General features: G+C 41.6%; 2 protein-coding genes across 2 annotated transcripts; both read left to right on the top strand.

Annotated features, from left to right (window-relative positions):
• The first annotated feature begins 13715 nt into the window (after nt 1-13715).
• HSPA8_4 (Heat shock cognate 71 kDa protein) lies at nt 13716-15747 on the top strand. Its single transcript, XM_051209392.1, has one exon. The coding sequence runs from the start codon at nt 13772-13774 to the stop codon at nt 15683-15685; it is 1914 nt and encodes a 637-aa protein (XP_051074847.1). The 5' UTR covers nt 13716-13771; the 3' UTR covers nt 15686-15747.
• Nucleotides 15748-19263: 3516 nt separating this feature from the next.
• Nucleotides 19264-21490, top strand: HSPA8_3 (Heat shock cognate 71 kDa protein). The gene has a single exon (XM_051209391.1). It carries the CDS (start codon nt 19872-19874, stop codon nt 21426-21428), a length of 1557 nt encoding a protein of 518 aa, XP_051074846.1. The 5' UTR covers nt 19264-19871; the 3' UTR covers nt 21429-21490.
• Nucleotides 21491-22225: the final 735 nt, after the last annotated feature.

Below are 22225 nucleotides of genomic sequence, written 5' to 3'. Positions count from 1 at the left end.
TCTGATTGTACCTTTCCGTTCCCCCATTATTACTATTACTAATATTATTATTATTATTATTATTATTATTATTATTACACTACCTTACACCAATCTCTTCGTTATTATTCTCTTGTTTTTTACGCTCCTTACCGTTTTTACCTTCTCTTTAAACTCTCAATGTTTTGTGTGGCGAATATATATTTGGCGCACTCTTGTACCAATATTATGTGTTCAAATAAATAAATAAATAAATAAGCCACCAAACCATTGTTGTTTGATCAATTCAGAGAGAATGGTGTGAAACAGTGTTTTGGAAACATTGCTAATTTCGTTGTGGTGGTGTAGAGAAAGAGAGTAGTGAGTGGGAGTTGAAGTATATTGATAAAAGTAACTAGGGTACGGGATTATTATTGGATGAGAAGAAGTGGTAGGGTGAAGTTGGTTGACTGTGTCCTGTAGGCCTTATAGTTCTGGCTTTATTCAAAGTCATCATGATAGTTAAATGTGTGCGCTTCGTCAGCTCTCGAACCTAGGATTTTCTAAGTCGTGTTGCGCCTAGCCTAGGAGTTCAGCAACGATTTACAACTGAGAATTATGTGACTTCAGTTTTAGAATTGCGAGTGAGCATATCAAGGCGTATACTAAGTAATTGGGAAATTGTGTGAATCAGTGAAAAATGCGAGCACAACCTGACACCACTGAACTTGTGAGTGTCCTTTGTAGAATAATTTTGAACCTCACTATCTGTCCTAGTTAGCTAATGAATGAGTGGCACGATCGAAGCATTGTCTCAAGCTACTTATATACTTCATGATAGTTTAAACCTGAAAGTTTTCATAATATTTCCTAAAGTGTGTCATTCATTTTCGTTATTTTCCTTGACTTGTTGCATGGGATAAAATATTTATATTGGAGTGGGTTTTCATCGTGATTTGATCTGATGTTAGTGACCGAATTGTACCATGTTAGTTGGTCGGAGGTAATCGACAAGAAGCTGTAGACCCAGGTTTCGTGCTCACTGGCACTCGTCAGTAAGGTGTGCCTGGAATCTTGAGAGAAATGGACGTCCTGTGTGGACTTCGAACCCACGTCAATCAGTGTCGTAGTCAGAGGTGCTAGCATGGAGCAATTCGGGCTTCTACCGACTGTTATGTCTGACTCAAGCATATGATTAAGCACACCGATTACTTTTGTTCATTGCAACATTTTTATCCTTACGATGCCAGTAGAGTTTCTCCTCCTGACATTCTATTAATTAATCAGTTGTGAGGAGACTGAGTTGTGGTTTATTGGAATTTTATCTGTTGATTATCACAAAGTGAGTCGACCTGAAAATAAATGTATTGACATGTTGTGTTAATCCAGTTGTTAATAGTAATAATAATAATAATAATTATTATTATTATTATTATTATTATCATTATTGTTATTATTATTCAATATTATATTTTGGTACAACATAGGATTCCCAGCACGAGGTTTGGTTATGAAACAATTCTTCATCTGTCGATCAGTCTTTTGACTTCTTACATGAGTCTTTCTAGTCACTTCGACAATCAACGATAATTCAGTCAACCATAACGGTCATGTCACCGACCTCCTGTAGGACTGAGACATTTACACTGGTTCATCACAGAGTGGTAACCGATCCCATGTTTGTCTAATTCTGAATGATGATCGAATTCCATCGAACACTCGAACAAGTAGCCACATTGCAACTGTTCAGATGGAATTGGATCAGCATTAAGAAGTAGGCAAACATGACATAATGATGTACAGCCGGGCATAGTTACAGCTCGGTGACTAACCAGTATGAACTGAACTATACCTGACCCCTAAATATCACACGTGTTAGTTCAACTACTTATAATTGTGTCAGTAGTCAAACTCGATATTGGAATGTTTTTGTGTTTGAGGTTGTGAATGGGTGAATGGGATGGGTGCACGTCTTAGATTTTGTCCATTTGTCCACACTGACCAGACAATTGCGTTTGTATTAGGCACCCTGCATTGCATTGTACTTAGGGAGGCTATGAGTGAAATTTTGACTAGGAAAGCATCTTGTTTGTGAGTATTTGGTCAGTAGTCTGGTGGTTGAGTGTGATTGGCCAATAGTGAATACTTGTCGACAGGTCATTGGTCGATTGTTTTCTATCGAAGGTCATCGAAACTTCTAGTATGTTCTACGTGTAAAGTATTTAAGCAGGTGCACAGCTTGCAGTGGTATTAATTGAGTGATTCGATTACCTGTGTTTGTTCGTTTTGACGTATCTCGAAATGCCTAACGCCATTGGGATCGATCTTGGTACAACATATTCGTGTGTTGGTGTTTTCCAGCATGGCAAAGTGGAGATAATTGCCAATGATCAGGGTAACAGAACGACACCGAGTTATGTGGCGTTCACAGATGCTGAGCGTTTAATTGGTGATGGAGCGAAGAACCAAGTGGCTATTAATCCAACAAATACAGTGTTTGATGCGAAGCGGCTAATCGGTCGTCGTTTCGATGATCCATCAGTTCAGAGTGATATGAAGCATTGGCCATTTGAGGTGGTTCAAGTCGGTGGTAAGCTGAAGATTCGTGTTGAGTATAAGGGTGAGAAAAAGTTGTTCTCCGCGGAGGAGATTTCGTCGATGGTGTTGACGAAAATGAAGGAGGTTGCTGAAAGTTATTTGGGCAGGACAGTAAGTGACGCGGTTATAACAGTTCCTGCTTACTTCAATGACAGTCAACGTCAAGCAACGAAAGATGCAGGTGCTATAGCTGGTCTTAATGTGTTGAGAATCATTAATGAGCCGACAGCTGCGGCAATTGCCTATGGTTTAGACAAGAAGGTTGGTGGTGAGCGTAATGTGTTGATATTTGATTTGGGTGGTGGTACATTTGATGTGTCCATCTTGACAATTGAGGATGGTATATTCGAGGTGAAGTCTACTGCTGGTGATACACACTTGGGAGGTGAAGATTTTGACAATCGTCTGGTGGATCACTTTGTGAAAGAGTTCCAGAAGAAATTTAGTAAAGACATTCGTGACAATAAGCGTGCATTGCGTCGCCTGAGAACAGCATGTGAACGTGCGAAACGTACATTGAGTTCGAGCACCCAAACGAATCTGGAGATTGACTCGTTGTGTGATGGTATTGATTTTTACACGTCGATTACTCGTGCACGATTTGAGGAGTTGAATGCCGATCTATTCCGTGGTACATTGGGTCCTGTTGAGAAGGCTTTGCGAGATGCTAAGATGGATAAGGCCCAGATTCACGAAATAGTGTTGGTTGGTGGTTCCACTCGTATCCCTAAGGTGCAGAAGCTGTTGCAGGACTTCTTCAACGGGAAGGAGTTGAACAAATCTATTAATCCGGATGAAGCTGTGGCTTATGGTGCAGCTGTGCAGGCAGCTATTCTAAGTGGTGACAAGTGTGAGGCTGTGCAGGACTTGCTGTTGCTTGACGTGGCTCCATTGTCACTGGGTCTTGAAACGGCTGGTGGTGTAATGACGGCTCTGATTAAGCGTAATACGACAATTCCGACGAAGCAGACTCAAACGTTCACGACGTACTCGGACAACCAGCCTGGTGTGCTTATCCAGGTGTTCGAGGGTGAGCGTGCTCTGACGAAGGACAACAATCTGCTTGGCAAGTTCGAACTCTCAGGTATCCCACCTGCTCCTCGTGGTACTCCCCAGATTGAGGTGACGTTTGATATAGACGCGAACGGTATTCTGAACGTATCTGCTGTTGACAAGGGTACAGGGAAGCAGAACAAGATAACGATTACAAATGACAAGGGTCGTTTGACGAAGGAGGAGATTGAACGAATGGTAGCCGATGCGGACAAGTACAAGGCTGAGGATGAGAAGCAGAGAGATCGTGTTTCTGCGAAGAACTCGCTTGAGAGTTATGTGTACACAATGAAACAGCAAGTGGAGGGTGAGCTTAAAGAAAAGATATCTGAAAGTGATCGTCAAGTGATATTAAGTAAGTGTGAGGATACAATTGGTTGGTTGGACGTTAATCAATTGGCGGAGAAGCATGAGTATGAAAGTAAGCGGGAGGAGTTGGAGAAGGTCTGTGCGCCGATAATTACGAAGGTGTACCAGGCTGGTGGTATGCCAGGAGGCATGCATGAAACAGGTGGTGCTGGTGGTGGAAGTGGTAAGGGACCAACGATTGAGGAGGTCGACTAACCTGTAATTGTTGTGATTAATTATTTGGTACTTGAATGAATTTAGATTTTATCTGTAATGAATTTTGTCTTTTGATTTTTATTAGTTATTGGTTGTTTGATACAGGGTCAGGGTTTCGTTACTGGCGAGTAGTGAATATCGTTGTCTAATGTCTGGTCGCTCAGTGTAGGATAGTGATCGCTCTCTATCTCTTCCTGCCCTCTATGTTACGGAAGGCTTGTTAAGTTGAGTGTTGCGAATCCGTATGTGTGCAACGTGGCGTTTGCACCTCAGGACTATTGGTTGCGATTTAGGTGGCATGTCGTCTGTTCCTAGTTTATTAGACCGGCGTAGTTGTGGAGCGTTGTTGCGTACGCGTCGAGAAGACCGAGTGAGTAGTTTGTGTGACTAGATGTTCCGATGGGGATTTTGGTGTAGTTGGTGAGTGGAGTGATAAAGTTATTTTCGTCGAGTGTTGTTGAAGACAGGCGACTCGTACTTTTGGTCTGTAAGTGTATTTGCTCGAGAACTTGACTAACGACCCAGTTAAGTGGGATGATTTCTTGTGAGATGGTAAGTGTTTAGTTGATTAGTGTGAACGGTCTCCAATTACTAGTTAGTTATATACTGCCTTGCTCAACAACAGACGAGTTGTAAAATAAGTAGGGATAACAATGCACGTGTTTCGCATAGTATTCTACATTGGGATATGTAGGTTGGTGAAATGTAATCAGCGTTTACTTAATTGTTGGAAGTGCCTATATTTCATGGAGTCAATTAACTGCAGTGCGTCGAAGAACGGATGGTCGATCAGTTGGGCAATCGTATGTATGGAAGTGAATTTATTATAAGCTATGTCCAGTCATCGAAGTTATAAACCTTTTACTTTGTAATTGGTAGGTATGTGTTCAGACTTGTAGGTGGTGATTAGACTGGTTGTATTTGAATTTCGTAAAACGAGGTGTGGGGTTGTTTGGAGATGCGTATATGTAGCTGAAGTAGAAGTGGCATTCGTGTACGCAACAATTGGAAGGGGTAAGATGGTACATGTGTATAGATGAGGATGTTTATAAGCTAGCATATTGGGCTGGCATTTTTATGCTGATTTCAATTCAGTCAACTAGTGCAAGATGTGAATGGTGCAGTCTCATGTCTCATTGACGCAACTAGGTGAGTTTCCAGTGAGTCAACGAAGCTTCCTGTGGGCAAGGCCAGACTTTCAGGATGAGATGAATTCGTGTTTTTAATTGAGCGCTTCCTGTGAACTAGAATCAGCCTGGAATTACAACATTTAGTATTAGAGAATTTTACGTCGTGGATTATTTGCCGACTCTGGGACTGGTTGGAAAAAGCGGAGAGGTGGTCAGTGTATGACATGGTGTCGTGGTATGAAAGAAAGCTGCAAAGGGCTGGCTTGTGTTAGTCGTTCACGACTCCTGGTTGGGGTCCGAGAGATGGTGCAACATAGTGGCTAGAGACGTTATCAGATATGGCTCAGAATAGAAGCCAGTGGCGATCCTGCTGTAACCTTCTTTTACTTTCTTTGTAAAAAGTGGTTGTATCTTCCTAAACTGAAAGATTTCTTCTGATTGTACCTTTCCGTTCCCCCATTATTACTATTACTAATATTATTATTATTATTATTATTATTATTATTATTATTATTATTATTATTACACTACCTTACACCAATCTCTTCGTTATTATTCTCTTGTTTTTTACGCTCCTTACCGTTTTTACCTTCTCTTTAAACTCTCAATGTTTTGTGTGGCGAATATATATTTGGCGCACTCTTGTACCAATATTATGTGTTCAAATAAATAAATAAATAAATAAGCCACCAAACCATTGTTGTTTGATCAATTCAGAGAGAATGGTGTGAAACAGTGTTTTGGAAACATTGCTAATTTCGTTGTGGTGGTGTAGAGAAAGAGAGTAGTGAGTGGGAGTTGAAGTATATTGATAAAAGTAACTAGGGTACGGGATTATTATTGGATGAGAAGAAGTGGTAGGGTGAAGTTGGTTGACTGTGTCCTGTAGGCCTTATAGTTCTGGCTTTATTCAAAGTCATCATGATAGTTAAATGTGTGCGCTTCGTCAGCTCTCGAACCTAGGATTTTCTAAGTCGTGTTGCGCCTAGCCTAGGAGTTCAGCAACGATTTACAACTGAGAATTATGTGACTTCAGTTTTAGAATTGCGAGTGAGCATATCAAGGCGTATACTAAGTAATTGGGAAATTGTGTGAATCAGTGAAAAATGCGAGCACAACCTGACACCACTGAACTTGTGAGTGTCCTTTGTAGAATAATTTTGAACCTCACTATCTGTCCTAGTTAGCTAATGAATGAGTGGCACGATCGAAGCATTGTCTCAAGCTACTTATATACTTCATGATAGTTTAAACCTGAAAGTTTTCATAATATTTCCTAAAGTGTGTCATTCATTTTCGTTATTTTCCTTGACTTGTTGCATGGGATAAAATATTTATATTGGAGTGGGTTTTCATCGTGATTTGATCTGATGTTAGTGACCGAATTGTACCATGTTAGTTGGTCGGAGGTAATCGACAAGAAGCTGTAGACCCAGGTTTCGTGCTCACTGGCACTCGTCAGTAAGGTGTGCCTGGAATCTTGAGAGAAATGGACGTCCTGTGTGGACTTCGAACCCACGTCAATCAGTGTCGTAGTCAGAGGTGCTAGCATGGAGCAATTCGGGCTTCTACCGACTGTTATGTCTGACTCAAGCATATGATTAAGCACACCGATTACTTTTGTTCATTGCAACATTTTTATCCTTACGATGCCAGTAGAGTTTCTCCTCCTGACATTCTATTAATTAATCAGTTGTGAGGAGACTGAGTTGTGGTTTATTGGAATTTTATCTGTTGATTATCACAAAGTGAGTCGACCTGAAAATAAATGTATTGACATGTTGTGTTAATCCAGTTGTTAATAGTAATAATAATAATAATAATAATTATTATTATTATTATTATTATCATTATTGTTATTATTATTCAATATTATATTTTGGTACAACATAGGATTCCCAGCACGAGGTTTGGTTATGAAACAATTCTTCATCTGTCGATCAGTCTTTTGACTTCTTACATGAGTCTTTCTAGTCACTTCGACAATCAACGATAATTCAGTCAACCATAACGGTCATGTCACCGACCTCCTGTAGGACTGAGACATTTACACTGGTTCATCACAGAGTGGTAACCGATCCCATGTTTGTCTAATTCTGAATGATGATCGAATTCCATCGAACACTCGAACAAGTAGCCACATTGCAACTGTTCAGATGGAATTGGATCAGCATTAAGAAGTAGGCAAACATGACATAATGATGTACAGCCGGGCATAGTTACAGCTCGGTGACTAACCAGTATGAACTGAACTATACCTGACCCCTAAATATCACACGTGTTAGTTCAACTACTTATAATTGTGTCAGTAGTCAAACTCGATATTGGAATGTTTTTTGTGTTTGAGGTTGTGAATGGGTGAATGGGATGGGTGCACGTCTTAGATTTTGTCCATTTGTCCACACTGACCAGACAATTGCGTTTGTATTAGGCACCCTGCATTGCATTGTACTTAGGGAGGCTATGAGTGAAATTTTGACTAGGAAAGCATCTTGTTTGTGAGTATTTGGTCAGTAGTCTGGTGGTTGAGTGTGATTGGCCAATAGTGAATACTTGTCGACAGGTCATTGGTCGATTGTTTTCTATCGAAGGTCATCGAAACTTCTAGTATGTTCTACGTGTAAAGTATTTAAGCAGGTGCACAGCTTGCAGTGGTATTAATTGAGTGATTCGATTACCTGTGTTTGTTCGTTTTGACGTATCTCGAAATGCCTAACGCCATTGGGATCGATCTTGGTACAACATATTCGTGTGTTGGTGTTTTCCAGCATGGCAAAGTGGAGATAATTGCCAATGATCAGGGTAACAGAACGACACCGAGTTATGTGGCGTTCACAGATGCTGAGCGTTTAATTGGTGATGGAGCGAAGAACCAAGTGGCTATTAATCCAACAAATACAGTGTTTGATGCGAAGCGGCTAATCGGTCGTCGTTTCGATGATCCATCAGTTCAGAGTGATATGAAGCATTGGCCATTTGAGGTGGTTCAAGTCGGTGGTAAGCTGAAGATTCGTGTTGAGTATAAGGGTGAGAAAAAGTTGTTCTCCGCGGAGGAGATTTCGTCGATGGTGTTGACGAAAATGAAGGAGGTTGCTGAAAGTTATTTGGGCAGGACAGTAAGTGACGCGGTTATAACAGTTCCTGCTTACTTCAATGACAGTCAACGTCAAGCAACGAAAGATGCAGGTGCTATAGCTGGTCTTAATGTGTTGAGAATCATTAATGAGCCGACAGCTGCGGCAATTGCCTATGGTTTAGACAAGAAGGTTGGTGGTGAGCGTAATGTGTTGATATTTGATTTGGGTGGTGGTACATTTGATGTGTCCATCTTGACAATTGAGGATGGTATATTCGAGGTGAAGTCTACTGCTGGTGATACACACTTGGGAGGTGAAGATTTTGACAATCGTCTGGTGGATCACTTTGTGAAAGAGTTCCAGAAGAAATTTAGTAAAGACATTCGTGACAATAAGCGTGCATTGCGTCGCCTGAGAACAGCATGTGAACGTGCGAAACGTACATTGAGTTCGAGCACCCAAACGAATCTGGAGATTGACTCGTTGTGTGATGGTATTGATTTTTACACGTCGATTACTCGTGCACGATTTGAGGAGTTGAATGCCGATCTATTCCGTGGTACATTGGGTCCTGTTGAGAAGGCTTTGCGAGATGCTAAGATGGATAAGGCCCAGATTCACGAAATAGTGTTGGTTGGTGGTTCCACTCGTATCCCTAAGGTGCAGAAGCTGTTGCAGGACTTCTTCAACGGGAAGGAGTTGAACAAATCTATTAATCCGGATGAAGCTGTGGCTTATGGTGCAGCTGTGCAGGCAGCTATTCTAAGTGGTGACAAGTGTGAGGCTGTGCAGGACTTGCTGTTGCTTGACGTGGCTCCATTGTCACTGGGTCTTGAAACGGCTGGTGGTGTAATGACGGCTCTGATTAAGCGTAATACGACAATTCCGACGAAGCAGACTCAAACGTTCACGACGTACTCGGACAACCAGCCTGGTGTGCTTATCCAGGTGTTCGAGGGTGAGCGTGCTCTGACGAAGGACAACAATCTGCTTGGCAAGTTCGAACTCTCAGGTATCCCACCTGCTCCTCGTGGTACTCCCCAGATTGAGGTGACGTTTGATATAGACGCGAACGGTATTCTGAACGTATCTGCTGTTGACAAGGGTACAGGGAAGCAGAACAAGATAACGATTACAAATGACAAGGGTCGTTTGACGAAGGAGGAGATTGAACGAATGGTAGCCGATGCGGACAAGTACAAGGCTGAGGATGAGAAGCAGAGAGATCGTGTTTCTGCGAAGAACTCGCTTGAGAGTTATGTGTACACAATGAAACAGCAAGTGGAGGGTGAGCTTAAAGAAAAGATATCTGAAAGTGATCGTCAAGTGATATTAAGTAAGTGTGAGGATACAATTGGTTGGTTGGACGTTAATCAATTGGCGGAGAAGCATGAGTATGAAAGTAAGCGGGAGGAGTTGGAGAAGGTCTGTGCGCCGATAATTACGAAGGTGTACCAGGCTGGTGGTATGCCAGGAGGCATGCATGAAACAGGTGGTGCTGGTGGTGGAAGTGGTAAGGGACCAACGATTGAGGAGGTCGACTAACCTGTAATTGTTGTGATTAATTATTTGGTACTTGAATGAATTTAGATTTTATCTGTAATGAATTTTGTCTTTTGATTTTTATTAGTTATTGGTTGTTTGATACAGGGTCAGGGTTTCGTTACTGGCGAGTAGTGAATATCGTTGTCTAATGTCTGGTCGCTCAGTGTAGGATAGTGATCGCTCTCTATCTCTTCCTGCCCTCTATGTTACGGAAGGCTTGTTAAGTTGAGTGTTGCGAATCCGTATGTGTGCAACGTGGCGTTTGCACCTCAGGACTATTGGTTGCGATTTAGGTGGCATGTCGTCTGTTCCTAGTTTATTAGACCGGCGTAGTTGTGGAGCGTTGTTGCGTACGCGTCGAGAAGACCGAGTGAGTAGTTTGTGTGACTAGATGTTCCGATGGGGATTTTGGTGTAGTTGGTGAGTGGAGTGATAAAGTTATTTTCGTCGAGTGTTGTTGAAGACAGGCGACTCGTACTTTTGGTCTGTAAGTGTATTTGCTCGAGAACTTGACTAACGACCCAGTTAAGTGGGATGATTTCTTGTGAGATGGTAAGTGTTTAGTTGATTAGTGTGAACGGTCTCCAATTACTAGTTAGTTATTTACTGCCTTGCTCAACAACAGACGAGTTGTAAAATAAGTAGGGATAACAATGCACGTGTTTCGCATAGTATTCTACATTGGGATATGTAGGTTGGTGAAATGTAATTAGCGTTTACTTAATTGTTGGAAGTGCCTATATTTCATGGAGTCAATTAACTGCAGTGCGTCGAAGAACGGATGGTCGATCAGTTGGGCAATCGTATGTATGGAAGTGAATTTATTATAAGCTATGTCCAGTCATCGAAGTTATAAACCTTTTACTTTGTAATTGGTAGGTATGTGTTCAGACTTGTAGGTGGTGATTAGACTGGTTGTATTTGAATTTCGTAAAACGAGGTGTGGGGTTGTTTGGAGATGCGTATATGTAGCTGAAGTAGAAGTGGCATTCGTGTACGCAACAATTGGAAGGGGTAAGATGGTACATGTGTATAGATGAGGATGTTTATAAGCTAGCATATTGGGCTGGCATTTTTATGCTGATTTCAATTCAGTCAACTAGTGCAAGATGTGAATGGTGCAGTCTCATGTCTCATTGACGCAACTAGGTGAGTTTCCAGTGAGTCAACGAAGCTTCCTGTGGGCAAGGCCAGACTTTCAGGATGAGATGAATTCGTGTTTTTAATTGAGCGCTTCCTGTGAACTAGAATCAGCCTGGAATTACAACATTTAGTATTAGAGAATTTTACGTCGTGGATTATTTGCCGACTCTGGGACTGGTTGGAAAAAGCGGAGAGGTGGTCAGTGTATGACATGGTGTCGTGGTATGAAAGAAAGCTGCAAAGGGCTGGCTTGTGTTAGTCGTTCACGACTCCCTGGTTGGGGTCCGAGAGATGGTGCAACATAGTGGCTAGAGACGTTATCAGATATGGCTCAGAATAGAAGCCAGTGGCGATCCTGCTGTAACCTTCTTTTACTTTCTTTGTAAAAAGTGGTTGTATCTTCCTAAACTGAAAGATTTCTTCTGATTGTACCTTTCCGTTCCCCCATTATTACTATTACTAATTTATTATTATTATTATTATTATTATTATTATTATTATTATTATTATTATTATTATTACACTACCTTACACCAATCTCTTCGTTATTATTCTCTTGTTTTTTACGCTCCTTACCGTTTTTACCTTCTCTTTAAACTCTCAATGTTTTGTGTGGCGAATATATATTTGGCGCACTCTTGTACCAATATTATGTGTTCAAATAAATAAATAAATAAATAAGCCACCAAACCATTGTTGTTTGATCAATTCAGAGAGAATGGTGTGAAACAGTGTTTTGGAAACATTGCTAATTTCGTTGTGGTGGTGTAGAGAAAGAGAGTAGTGAGTGGGAGTTGAAGTATATTGATAAAAGTAACTAGGGTACGGGATTATTATTGGATGAGAAGAAGTGGTAGGGTGAAGTTGGTTGACTGTGTCCTGTAGGCCTTATAGTTCTGGCTTTATTCAAAGTCATCATGATAGTTAAATGTGTGCGCTTCGTCAGCTCTCGAACCTAGGATTTTCTAAGTCGTGTTGCGCCTAGCCTAGGAGTTCAGCAACGATTTACAACTGAGAATTATGTGACTTCAGTTTTAGAATTGCGAGTGAGCATATCAAGGCGTATACTAAGTAATTGGGAAATTGTGTGAATCAGTGAAAAATGCGAGCACAACCTGACACCACTGAACTTGTGAGTGTCCTTTGTAGAATAATTTTGAACCTCACTATCTGTCCTAGTTAGCTAATGAATGAGTGGCACGATCGAAGCATTGTCTCAAGCTACTTATATACTTCATGATAGTTTAAACCTGAAAGTTTTCATAATATTTCCTAAAGTGTGTCATTCATTTTCGTTATTTTCCTTGACTTGTTGCATGGGATAAAATATTTATATTGGAGTGGGTTTTCATCGTGATTTGATCTGATGTTAGTGACCGAATTGTACCATGTTAGTTGGTCGGAGGTAATCGACAAGAAGCTGTAGACCCAGGTTTCGTGCTCACTGGCACTCGTCAGTAAGGTGTGCCTGGAATCTTGAGAGAAATGGACGTCCTGTGTGGACTTCGAACCCACGTCAATCAGTGTCGTAGTCAGAGGTGCTAGCATGGAGCAATTCGGGCTTCTACCGACTGTTATGTCTGACTCAAGCATATGATTAAGCACACCGATTACTTTTGTTCATTGCAACATTTTTATCCTTACGATGCCAGTAGAGTTTCTCCTCCTGACATTCTATTAATTAATCAGTTGTGAGGAGACTGAGTTGTGGTTTATTGGAATTTTATCTGTTGATTATCACAAAGTGAGTCGACCTGAAAATAAATGTATTGACATGTTGTGTTAATCCAGTTGTTAATAGTAATAATAATAATGATAATAATAATAATTATTATTATTATTATCATTATTGTTATTATTATTCAATATTATATTTTGGTACAACATAGGATTCCCAGCACGAGGTTTGGTTATGAAACAATTCTTCATCTGTCGATCAGTCTTTTGACTTCTTACATGAGTCTTTCTAGTCACTTCGACAATCAACGATAATTCAGTCAACCATAACGGTCATGTCACCGACCTCCTGTAGGACTGAGACATTTACACTGGTTCATCACAGAGTGGTAACCGATCCCATGTTTGTCTAATTCTGAATGATGATCGAATTCCATCGAACACTCGAACAAGTAGCCACATTGCAACTGTTCAGATGGAATTGGATCAGCATTAAGAAGTAGGCAAACATGACATAATGATGTACAGCCGGGCATAGTTACAGCTCGGTGACTAACCAGTATGAACTGAACTATACCTGACCCCTAAATATCACACGTGTTAGTTCAACTACTTATAATTGTGTCAGTAGTCAAACTCGATATTGGAATGTTTTTGTGTTTGAGGTTGTGAATGGGTGAATGGGATGGGTGCACGTCTTAGATTTTGTCCATTTGTCCACACTGACCAGACAATTGCGTTTGTATTAGGCACCCTGCATTGCATTGTACTTAGGGAGGCTATGAGTGAAATTTTGACTAGGAAAGCATCTTGTTTGTGAGTATTTGGTCAGTAGTCTGGTGGTTGAGTGTGATTGGCCAATAGTGAATACTTGTCGACAGGTCATTGGTCGATTGTTTTCTATCGAAGGTCATCGAAACTTCTAGTATGTTCTACGTGTAAAGTATTTAAGCAGGTGCACAGCTTGCAGTGGTATTAATTGAGTGATTCGATTACCTGTGTTTGTTCGTTTTGACGTATCTCGAAATGCCTAACGCCATTGGGATCGATCTTGGTACAACATATTCGTGTGTTGGTGTTTTCCAGCATGGCAAAGTGGAGATAATTGCCAATGATCAGGGTAACAGAACGACACCGAGTTATGTGGCGTTCACAGATGCTGAGCGTTTAATTGGTGATGGAGCGAAGAACCAAGTGGCTATTAATCCAACAAATACAGTGTTTGATGCGAAGCGGCTAATCGGTCGTCGTTTCGATGATCCATCAGTTCAGAGTGATATGAAGCATTGGCCATTTGAGGTGGTTCAAGTCGGTGGTAAGCTGAAGATTCGTGTTGAGTATAAGGGTGAGAAAAAGTTGTTCTCCGCGGAGGAGATTTCGTCGATGGTGTTGACGAAAATGAAGGAGGTTGCTGAAAGTTATTTGGGCAGGACAGTAAGTGACGCGGTTATAACAGTTCCTGCTTACTTCAATGACAGTCAACGTCAAGCAACGAAAGATGCAGGTGCTATAGCTGGTCTTAATGTGTTGAGAATCATTAATGAGCCGACAGCTGCGGCAATTGCCTATGGTTTAGACAAGAAGGTTGGTGGTGAGCGTAATGTGTTGATATTTGATTTGGGTGGTGGTACATTTGATGTGTCCATCTTGACAATTGAGGATGGTATATTCGAGGTGAAGTCTACTGCTGGTGATACACACTTGGGAGGTGAAGATTTTGACAATCGTCTGGTGGATCACTTTGTGAAAGAGTTCCAGAAGAAATTTAGTAAAGACATTCGTGACAATAAGCGTGCATTGCGTCGCCTGAGAACAGCATGTGAACGTGCGAAACGTACATTGAGTTCGAGCACCCAAACGAATCTGGAGATTGACTCGTTGTGTGATGGTATTGATTTTTACACGTCGATTACTCGTGCACGATTTGAGGAGTTGAATGCCGATCTATTCCGTGGTACATTGGGTCCTGTTGAGAAGGCTTTGCGAGATGCTAAGATGGATAAGGCCCAGATTCACGAAATAGTGTTGGTTGGTGGTTCCACTCGTATCCCTAAGGTGCAGAAGCTGTTGCAGGACTTCTTCAACGGGAAGGAGTTGAACAAATCTATTAATCCGGATGAAGCTGTGGCTTATGGTGCAGCTGTGCAGGCAGCTATTCTAAGTGGTGACAAGTGTGAGGCTGTGCAGGACTTGCTGTTGCTTGACGTGGCTCCATTGTCACTGGGTCTTGAAACGGCTGGTGGTGTAATGACGGCTCTGATTAAGCGTAATACGACAATTCCGACGAAGCAGACTCAAACGTTCACGACGTACTCGGACAACCAGCCTGGTGTGCTTATCCAGGTGTTCGAGGGTGAGCGTGCTCTGACGAAGGACAACAATCTGCTTGGCAAGTTCGAACTCTCAGGTATCCCACCTGCTCCTCGTGGTACTCCCCAGATTGAGGTGACGTTTGATATAGACGCGAACGGTATTCTGAACGTATCTGCTGTTGACAAGGGTACAGGGAAGCAGAACAAGATAACGATTACAAATGACAAGGGTCGTTTGACGAAGGAGGAGATTGAACGAATGGTAGCCGATGCGGACAAGTACAAGGCTGAGGATGAGAAGCAGAGAGATCGTGTTTCTGCGAAGAACTCGCTTGAGAGTTATGTGTACACAATGAAACAGCAAGTGGAGGGTGAGCTTAAAGAAAAGATATCTGAAAGTGATCGTCAAGTGATATTAAGTAAGTGTGAGGATACAATTGGTTGGTTGGACGTTAATCAATTGGCGGAGAAGCATGAGTATGAAAGTAAGCGGGAGGAGTTGGAGAAGGTCTGTGCGCCGATAATTACGAAGGTGTACCAGGCTGGTGGTATGCCAGGAGGCATGCATGAAACAGGTGGTGCTGGTGGTGGAAGTGGTAAGGGACCAACGATTGAGGAGGTCGACTAACCTGTAATTGTTGTGATTAATTATTTGGTACTTGAATGAATTTAGATTTTATCTGTAATGAATTTTGTCTTTTGATTTTTATTAGTTATTGGTTGTTTGATACAGGATCAGGGTTTCGTTACTGGCGAGTAGTGAATATCGTTGTCTAATGTCTGGTCGCTCAGTGTAGGATAGTGATCGCTCTCTATCTCTTCCTGCCCTCTATGTTACGGAAGGCTTGTTAAGTTGAGTGTTGCGAATCCGTATGTGTGCAACGTGGCGTTTGCACCTCAGGACTATTGGTTGCGATTTAGGTGGCATGTCGTCTGTTCCTAGTTTATTAGACCGGCGTAGTTGTGGAGCGTTGTTGCGTACGCGTCGAGAAGACCGAGTGAGTAGTTTGTGTGACTAGATGTTCCGATGGGGATTTTGGTGTAGTTGGTGAGTGGAGTGATAAAGTTATTTTCGTCGAGTGTTGTTGAAGACAGGCGACTCGTACTTTTGGTCTGTAAGTGTATTTGCTCGAGAACTTGACTAACGACCCAGTTAAGTGGGATGATTTCTTGTGAGATGGTAAGTGTTTAGTTGATTAGTGTGAACGGTCTCCAATTACTAGTTAGTTATTTACTGCCTTGCTCAACAACAGACGAGTTGTAAAATAAGTAGGGATAACAATGCACGTGTTTCGCATAGTATTCTACATTGGGATATGTAGGTTGGTGAAATGTAATTAGCGTTTACTTAATTGTTGGAAGTGCCTATATTTCATGGAGTCAATTAACTGCAGTGCGTCGAAGAACGGATGGTCGATCAGTTGGGCAATCGTATGTATGGAAGTGAATTTATTATAAGCTATGTCCAGTCATCGAAGTTATAAACCTTTTACTTTGTAATTGGTAGGTATGTGTTCAGACTTGTAGGTGGTGATTAGACTGGTTGTATTTGAATTTCGTAAAACGAGGTGTGGGGTTGTTTGGAGATGCGTATATGTAGCTGAAGTAGAAGTGGCATTCGTGTACGCAACAATTGGAAGGGGTAAGATGGTACATGTGTATAGATGAGGATGTTTATAAGCTAGCATATTGGGCTGGCATTTTTATGCTGATTTCAATTCAGTCAACTAGTGCAAGATGTGAATGGTGCAGTCTCATGTCTCATTGACGCAACTAGGTGAGTTTCCAGTGAGTCAACGAAGCTTCCTGTGGGCAAGGCCAGACTTTCAGGATGAGATGAATTCGTGTTTTTAATTGAGCGCTTCCTGTGAACTAGAATCAGCCTGGAATTACAACATTTAGTATTAGAGAATTTTACGTCGTGGATTATTTGCCGACTCTGGGACTGGTTGGAAAAAGCGGAGAGGTGGTCAGTGTATGACATGGTGTCGTGGTATGAAAGAAAGCTGCAAAGGGCTGGCTTGTGTTAGTCGTTCACGACTCCCTGGTTGGGGTCCGAGAGATGGTGCAACATAGTGGCTAGAGACGTTATCAGATATGGCTCAGAATAGAAGCCAGTGGCGATCCTGCTGTAACCTTCTTTTACTTTCTTTGTAAAAAGTGGTTGTATCTTCCTAAACTGAAAGATTTCTTCTGATTGTACCTTTCCGTTCCCCCATTATTACTATTACTATTATTATTATTATTATTATTATTATTATTATTATTATTATTATTATTATTACTACCTTACACCAATCTCTTCGTTATTATTCTCTTGTTTTTTACGCTCCTTACCGTTTTTACCTTCTCTTTAAACTCTCAATGTTTTGTGTGGCGAATATATATTTGGCGCACTCTTGTACCAATATTATGTGTTCAAATAAATAAATAAATAAATAAGCCACCAAACCATTGTTGTTTGATCAATTCAGAGAGAATGGTGTGAAACAGTGTTTTGGAAACATTGCTAATTTCGTTGTGGTGGTGTAGAGAAGAGAGTAGTGAGTGGGAGTTGAAGTATATTGATAAAAGTAACTAGGGTACGGGATTATTATTGGATGAGAAGAAGTGGTAGGGTGAAGTTGGTTGACTGTGTCCTGTAGGCCTTATAGTTCTGGCTTTATTCAAAGTCATCATGATAGTTAAATGTGTGCGCTTCGTCAGCTCTCGAACCTAGGATTTTCTAAGTCGTGTTGCGCCTAGCCTAGGAGTTCAGCAACGATTTACAACTGAGAATTATGTGACTTCAGTTTTAGAATTGCGAGTGAGCATATCAAGGCGTATACTAAGTAATTGGGAAATTGTGTGAATCAGTGAAAAATGCGAGCACAACCTGACACCACTGAACTTGTGAGTGTCCTTTGTAGAATAATTTTGAACCTCACTATCTGTCCTAGTTAGCTAATGAATGAGTGGCACGATCGAAGCATTGTCTCAAGCTACTTATATACTTCATGATAGTTTAAACCTGAAAGTTTTCATAATATTTCCTAAAGTGTGTCATTCATTTTCGTTATTTTCCTTGACTTGTTGCATGGGATAAAATATTTATATTGGAGTGGGTTTTCATCGTGATTTGATCTGATGTTAGTGACCGAATTGTACCATGTTAGTTGGTCGGAGGTAATCGATAAGAAGCTGTAGACCCAGGTTTCGTGCTCACTGGCACTCGTCAGTAAGGTGTGCCTGGAATCTTGAGAGAAATGGACGTCCTGTGTGGACTTCGAACCCACGTCAATCAGTGTCGTAGTCAGAGGTGCTAGCATGGAGCAATTCGGGCTTCTACCGACTGTTATGTCTGACTCAAGCATATGATTAAGCACACCGATTACTTTTGTTCATTGCAACATTTTTATCCTTACGATGCCAGTAGAGTTTCTCCTCCTGACATTCTATTAATTAATCAGTTGTGAGGAGACTGAGTTGTGGTTTATTGGAATTTTATCTGTTGATTATCACAAAGTGAGTCGACCTGAAAATAAATGTATTGACATGTTGTGTTAATCCAGTTGTTAATAGTAATAATGATAATAATAATAATAATTATTATTATTATTATTATTGTTATTATTATTCAATATTATATTTTGGTACAACATAGGATTCCCAGCACGAGGTTTGGTTATGAAACAATTCTTCATCTGTCGATCAGTCTTTTGACTTCTTACATGAGTCTTTCTAGTCACTTCGACAATCAACGATAATTCAGTCAACCATAACGGTCATGTCACCGACCTCCTGTAGGACTGAGACATTTACACTGGTTCATCACAGAGTGGTAACCGATCCCATGTTTGTCTAATTCTGAATGATGATCGAATTCCATCGAACACTCGAACAAGTAGCCACATTGCAACTGTTCAGATGGAATTGGATCAGCATTAAGAAGTAGGCAAACATGACATAATGATGTACAGCCGGGCATAGTTACAGCTCGGTGACTAACCAGTATGAACTGAACTATACCTGACCCCTAAATATCACACGTGTTAGTTCAACTACTTATAATTGTGTCAGTAGTCAAACTCGATATTGGAATGTTTTTTGTGTTTGAGGTTGTGAATGGGTGAATGGGATGGGTGCACGTCTTAGATTTTGTCCATTTGTCCACACTGACCAGACAATTGCGTTTGTATTAGGCACCCTGCATTGCATTGTACTTAGGGAGGCTATGAGTGAAATTTTGACTAGGAAAGCATCTTGTTTGTGAGTATTTGGTCAGTAGTCTGGTGGTTGAGTGTGATTGGCCAATAGTGAATACTTGTCGACAGGTCATTGGTCGATTGTTTTCTATCGAAGGTCATCGAAACTTCTAGTATGTTCTACGTGTAAAGTATTTAAGCAGGTGCACAGCTTGCAGTGGTATTAATTGAGTGATTCGATTACCTGTGTTTGTTCGTTTTGACGTATCTCGAAATGCCTAACGCCATTGGGATCGATCTTGGTACAACATATTCGTGTGTTGGTGTTTTCCAGCATGGCAAAGTGGAGATAATTGCCAATGATCAGGGTAACAGAACGACACCGAGTTATGTGGCGTTCACAGATGCTGAGCGTTTAATTGGTGATGGAGCGAAGAACCAAGTGGCTATTAATCCAACAAATACAGTGTTTGATGCGAAGCGGCTAATCGGTCGTCGTTTCGATGATCCATCAGTTCAGAGTGATATGAAGCATTGGCCATTTGAGGTGGTTCAAGTCGGTGGTAAGCTGAAGATTCGTGTTGAGTATAAGGGTGAGAAAAGTTGTTCTCCGCGGAGGAGATTTCGTCGATGGTGTTGACGAAAATGAAGGAGGTTGCTGAAAGTTATTTGGGCAGGACAGTAAGTGACGCGGTTATAACAGTTCCTGCTTACTTCAATGACAGTCAACGTCAAGCAACGAAAGATGCAGGTGCTATAGCTGGTCTTAATGTGTTGAGAATCATTAATGAGCCGACAGCTGCGGCAATTGCCTATGGTTTAGACAAGAAGGTTGGTGGTGAGCGTAATGTGTTGATATTTGATTTGGGTGGTGGTACATTTGATGTGTCCATCTTGACAATTGAGGATGGTATATTCGAGGTGAAGTCTACTGCTGGTGATACACACTTGGGAGGTGAAGATTTTGACAATCGTCTGGTGGATCACTTTGTGAAAGAGTTCCAGAAGAAATTTAGTAAAGACATTCGTGACAATAAGCGTGCATTGCGTCGCCTGAGAACAGCATGTGAACGTGCGAAACGTACATTGAGTTCGAGCACCCAAACGAATCTGGAGATTGACTCGTTGTGTGATGGTATTGATTTTTACACGTCGATTACTCGTGCACGATTTGAGGAGTTGAATGCCGATCTATTCCGTGGTACATTGGGTCCTGTTGAGAAGGCTTTGCGAGATGCTAAGATGGATAAGGCCCAGATTCACGAAATAGTGTTGGTTGGTGGTTCCACTCGTATCCCTAAGGTGCAGAAGCTGTTGCAGGACTTCTTCAACGGGAAGGAGTTGAACAAATCTATTAATCCGGATGAAGCTGTGGCTTATGGTGCAGCTGTGCAGGCAGCTATTCTAAGTGGTGACAAGTGTGAGGCTGTGCAGGACTTGCTGTTGCTTGACGTGGCTCCATTGTCACTGGGTCTTGAAACGGCTGGTGGTGTAATGACGGCTCTGATTAAGCGTAATACGACAATTCCGACGAAGCAGACTCAAACGTTCACGACGTACTCGGACAACCAGCCTGGTGTGCTTATCCAGGTGTTCGAGGGTGAGCGTGCTCTGACGAAGGACAACAATCTGCTTGGCAAGTTCGAACTCTCAGGTATCCCACCTGCTCCTCGTGGTACTCCCCAGATTGAGGTGACGTTTGATATAGACGCGAACGGTATTCTGAACGTATCTGCTGTTGACAAGGGTACAGGGAAGCAGAACAAGATAACGATTACAAATGACAAGGGTCGTTTGACGAAGGAGGAGATTGAACGAATGGTAGCCGATGCGGACAAGTACAAGGCTGAGGATGAGAAGCAGAGAGATCGTGTTTCTGCGAAGAACTCGCTTGAGAGTTATGTGTACACAATGAAACAGCAAGTGGAGGGTGAGCTTAAAGAAAAGATATCTGAAAGTGATCGTCAAGTGATATTAAGTAAGTGTGAGGATACAATTGGTTGGTTGGACGTTAATCAATTGGCGGAGAAGCATGAGTATGAAAGTAAGCGGGAGGAGTTGGAGAAGGTCTGTGCGCCGATAATTACGAAGGTGTACCAGGCTGGTGGTATGCCAGGAGGCATGCATGAAACAGGTGGTGCTGGTGGTGGAAGTGGTAAGGGACCAACGATTGAGGAGGTCGACTAACCTGTAATTGTTGTGATTAATTATTTGGTACTTGAATGAATTTAGATTTTATCTGTAATGAATTTTGTCTTTTGATTTTTATTAGTTATTGGTTGTTTGATACAGGATCAGGGTTTCGTTACTGGCGAGTAGTGAATATCGTTGTCTAATGTCTGGTCGCTCAGTGTAGGATAGTGATCGCTCTCTATCTCTTCCTGCCCTCTATGTTACGGAAGGCTTGTTAAGTTGAGTGTTGCGAATCCGTATGTGTGCAACGTGGCGTTTGCACCTCAGGACTATTGGTTGCGATTTAGGTGGCATGTCGTCTGTTCCTAGTTTATTAGACCGGCGTAGTTGTGGAGCGTTGTTGCGTACGCGTCGAGAAGACCGAGTGAGTAGTTTGTGTGACTAGATGTTCCGATGGGGATTTTGGTGTAGTTGGTGAGTGGAGTGATAAAGTTATTTTCGTCGAGTGTTGTTGAAGACAGGCGACTCGTACTTTTGGTCTGTAAGTGTATTTGCTCGAGAACTTGACTAACGACCCAGTTAAGTGGGATGATTTCTTGTGAGATGGTAAGTGTTTAGTTGATTAGTGTGAACGGTCTCCAATTACTAGTTAGTTATTTACTGCCTTGCTCAACAACAGACGAGTTGTAAAATAAGTAGGGATAACAATGCACGTGTTTCGCATAGTATTCTACATTGGGATATGTAGGTTGGTGAAATGTAATTAGCGTTTACTTAATTGTTGGAAGTGCCTATATTTCATGGAGTCAATTAACTGCAGTGCGTCGAAGAACGGATGGTCGATCAGTTGG

This window comes from Schistosoma haematobium, chromosome 1 (genome assembly GCF_000699445.3).
Source record: "Schistosoma haematobium chromosome 1, whole genome shotgun sequence".
Lineage (NCBI taxonomy): Eukaryota > Metazoa > Platyhelminthes > Trematoda > Strigeidida > Schistosomatidae > Schistosoma > Schistosoma haematobium.
This window is presented reverse-complemented; position numbering and strand designations above follow the sequence as displayed.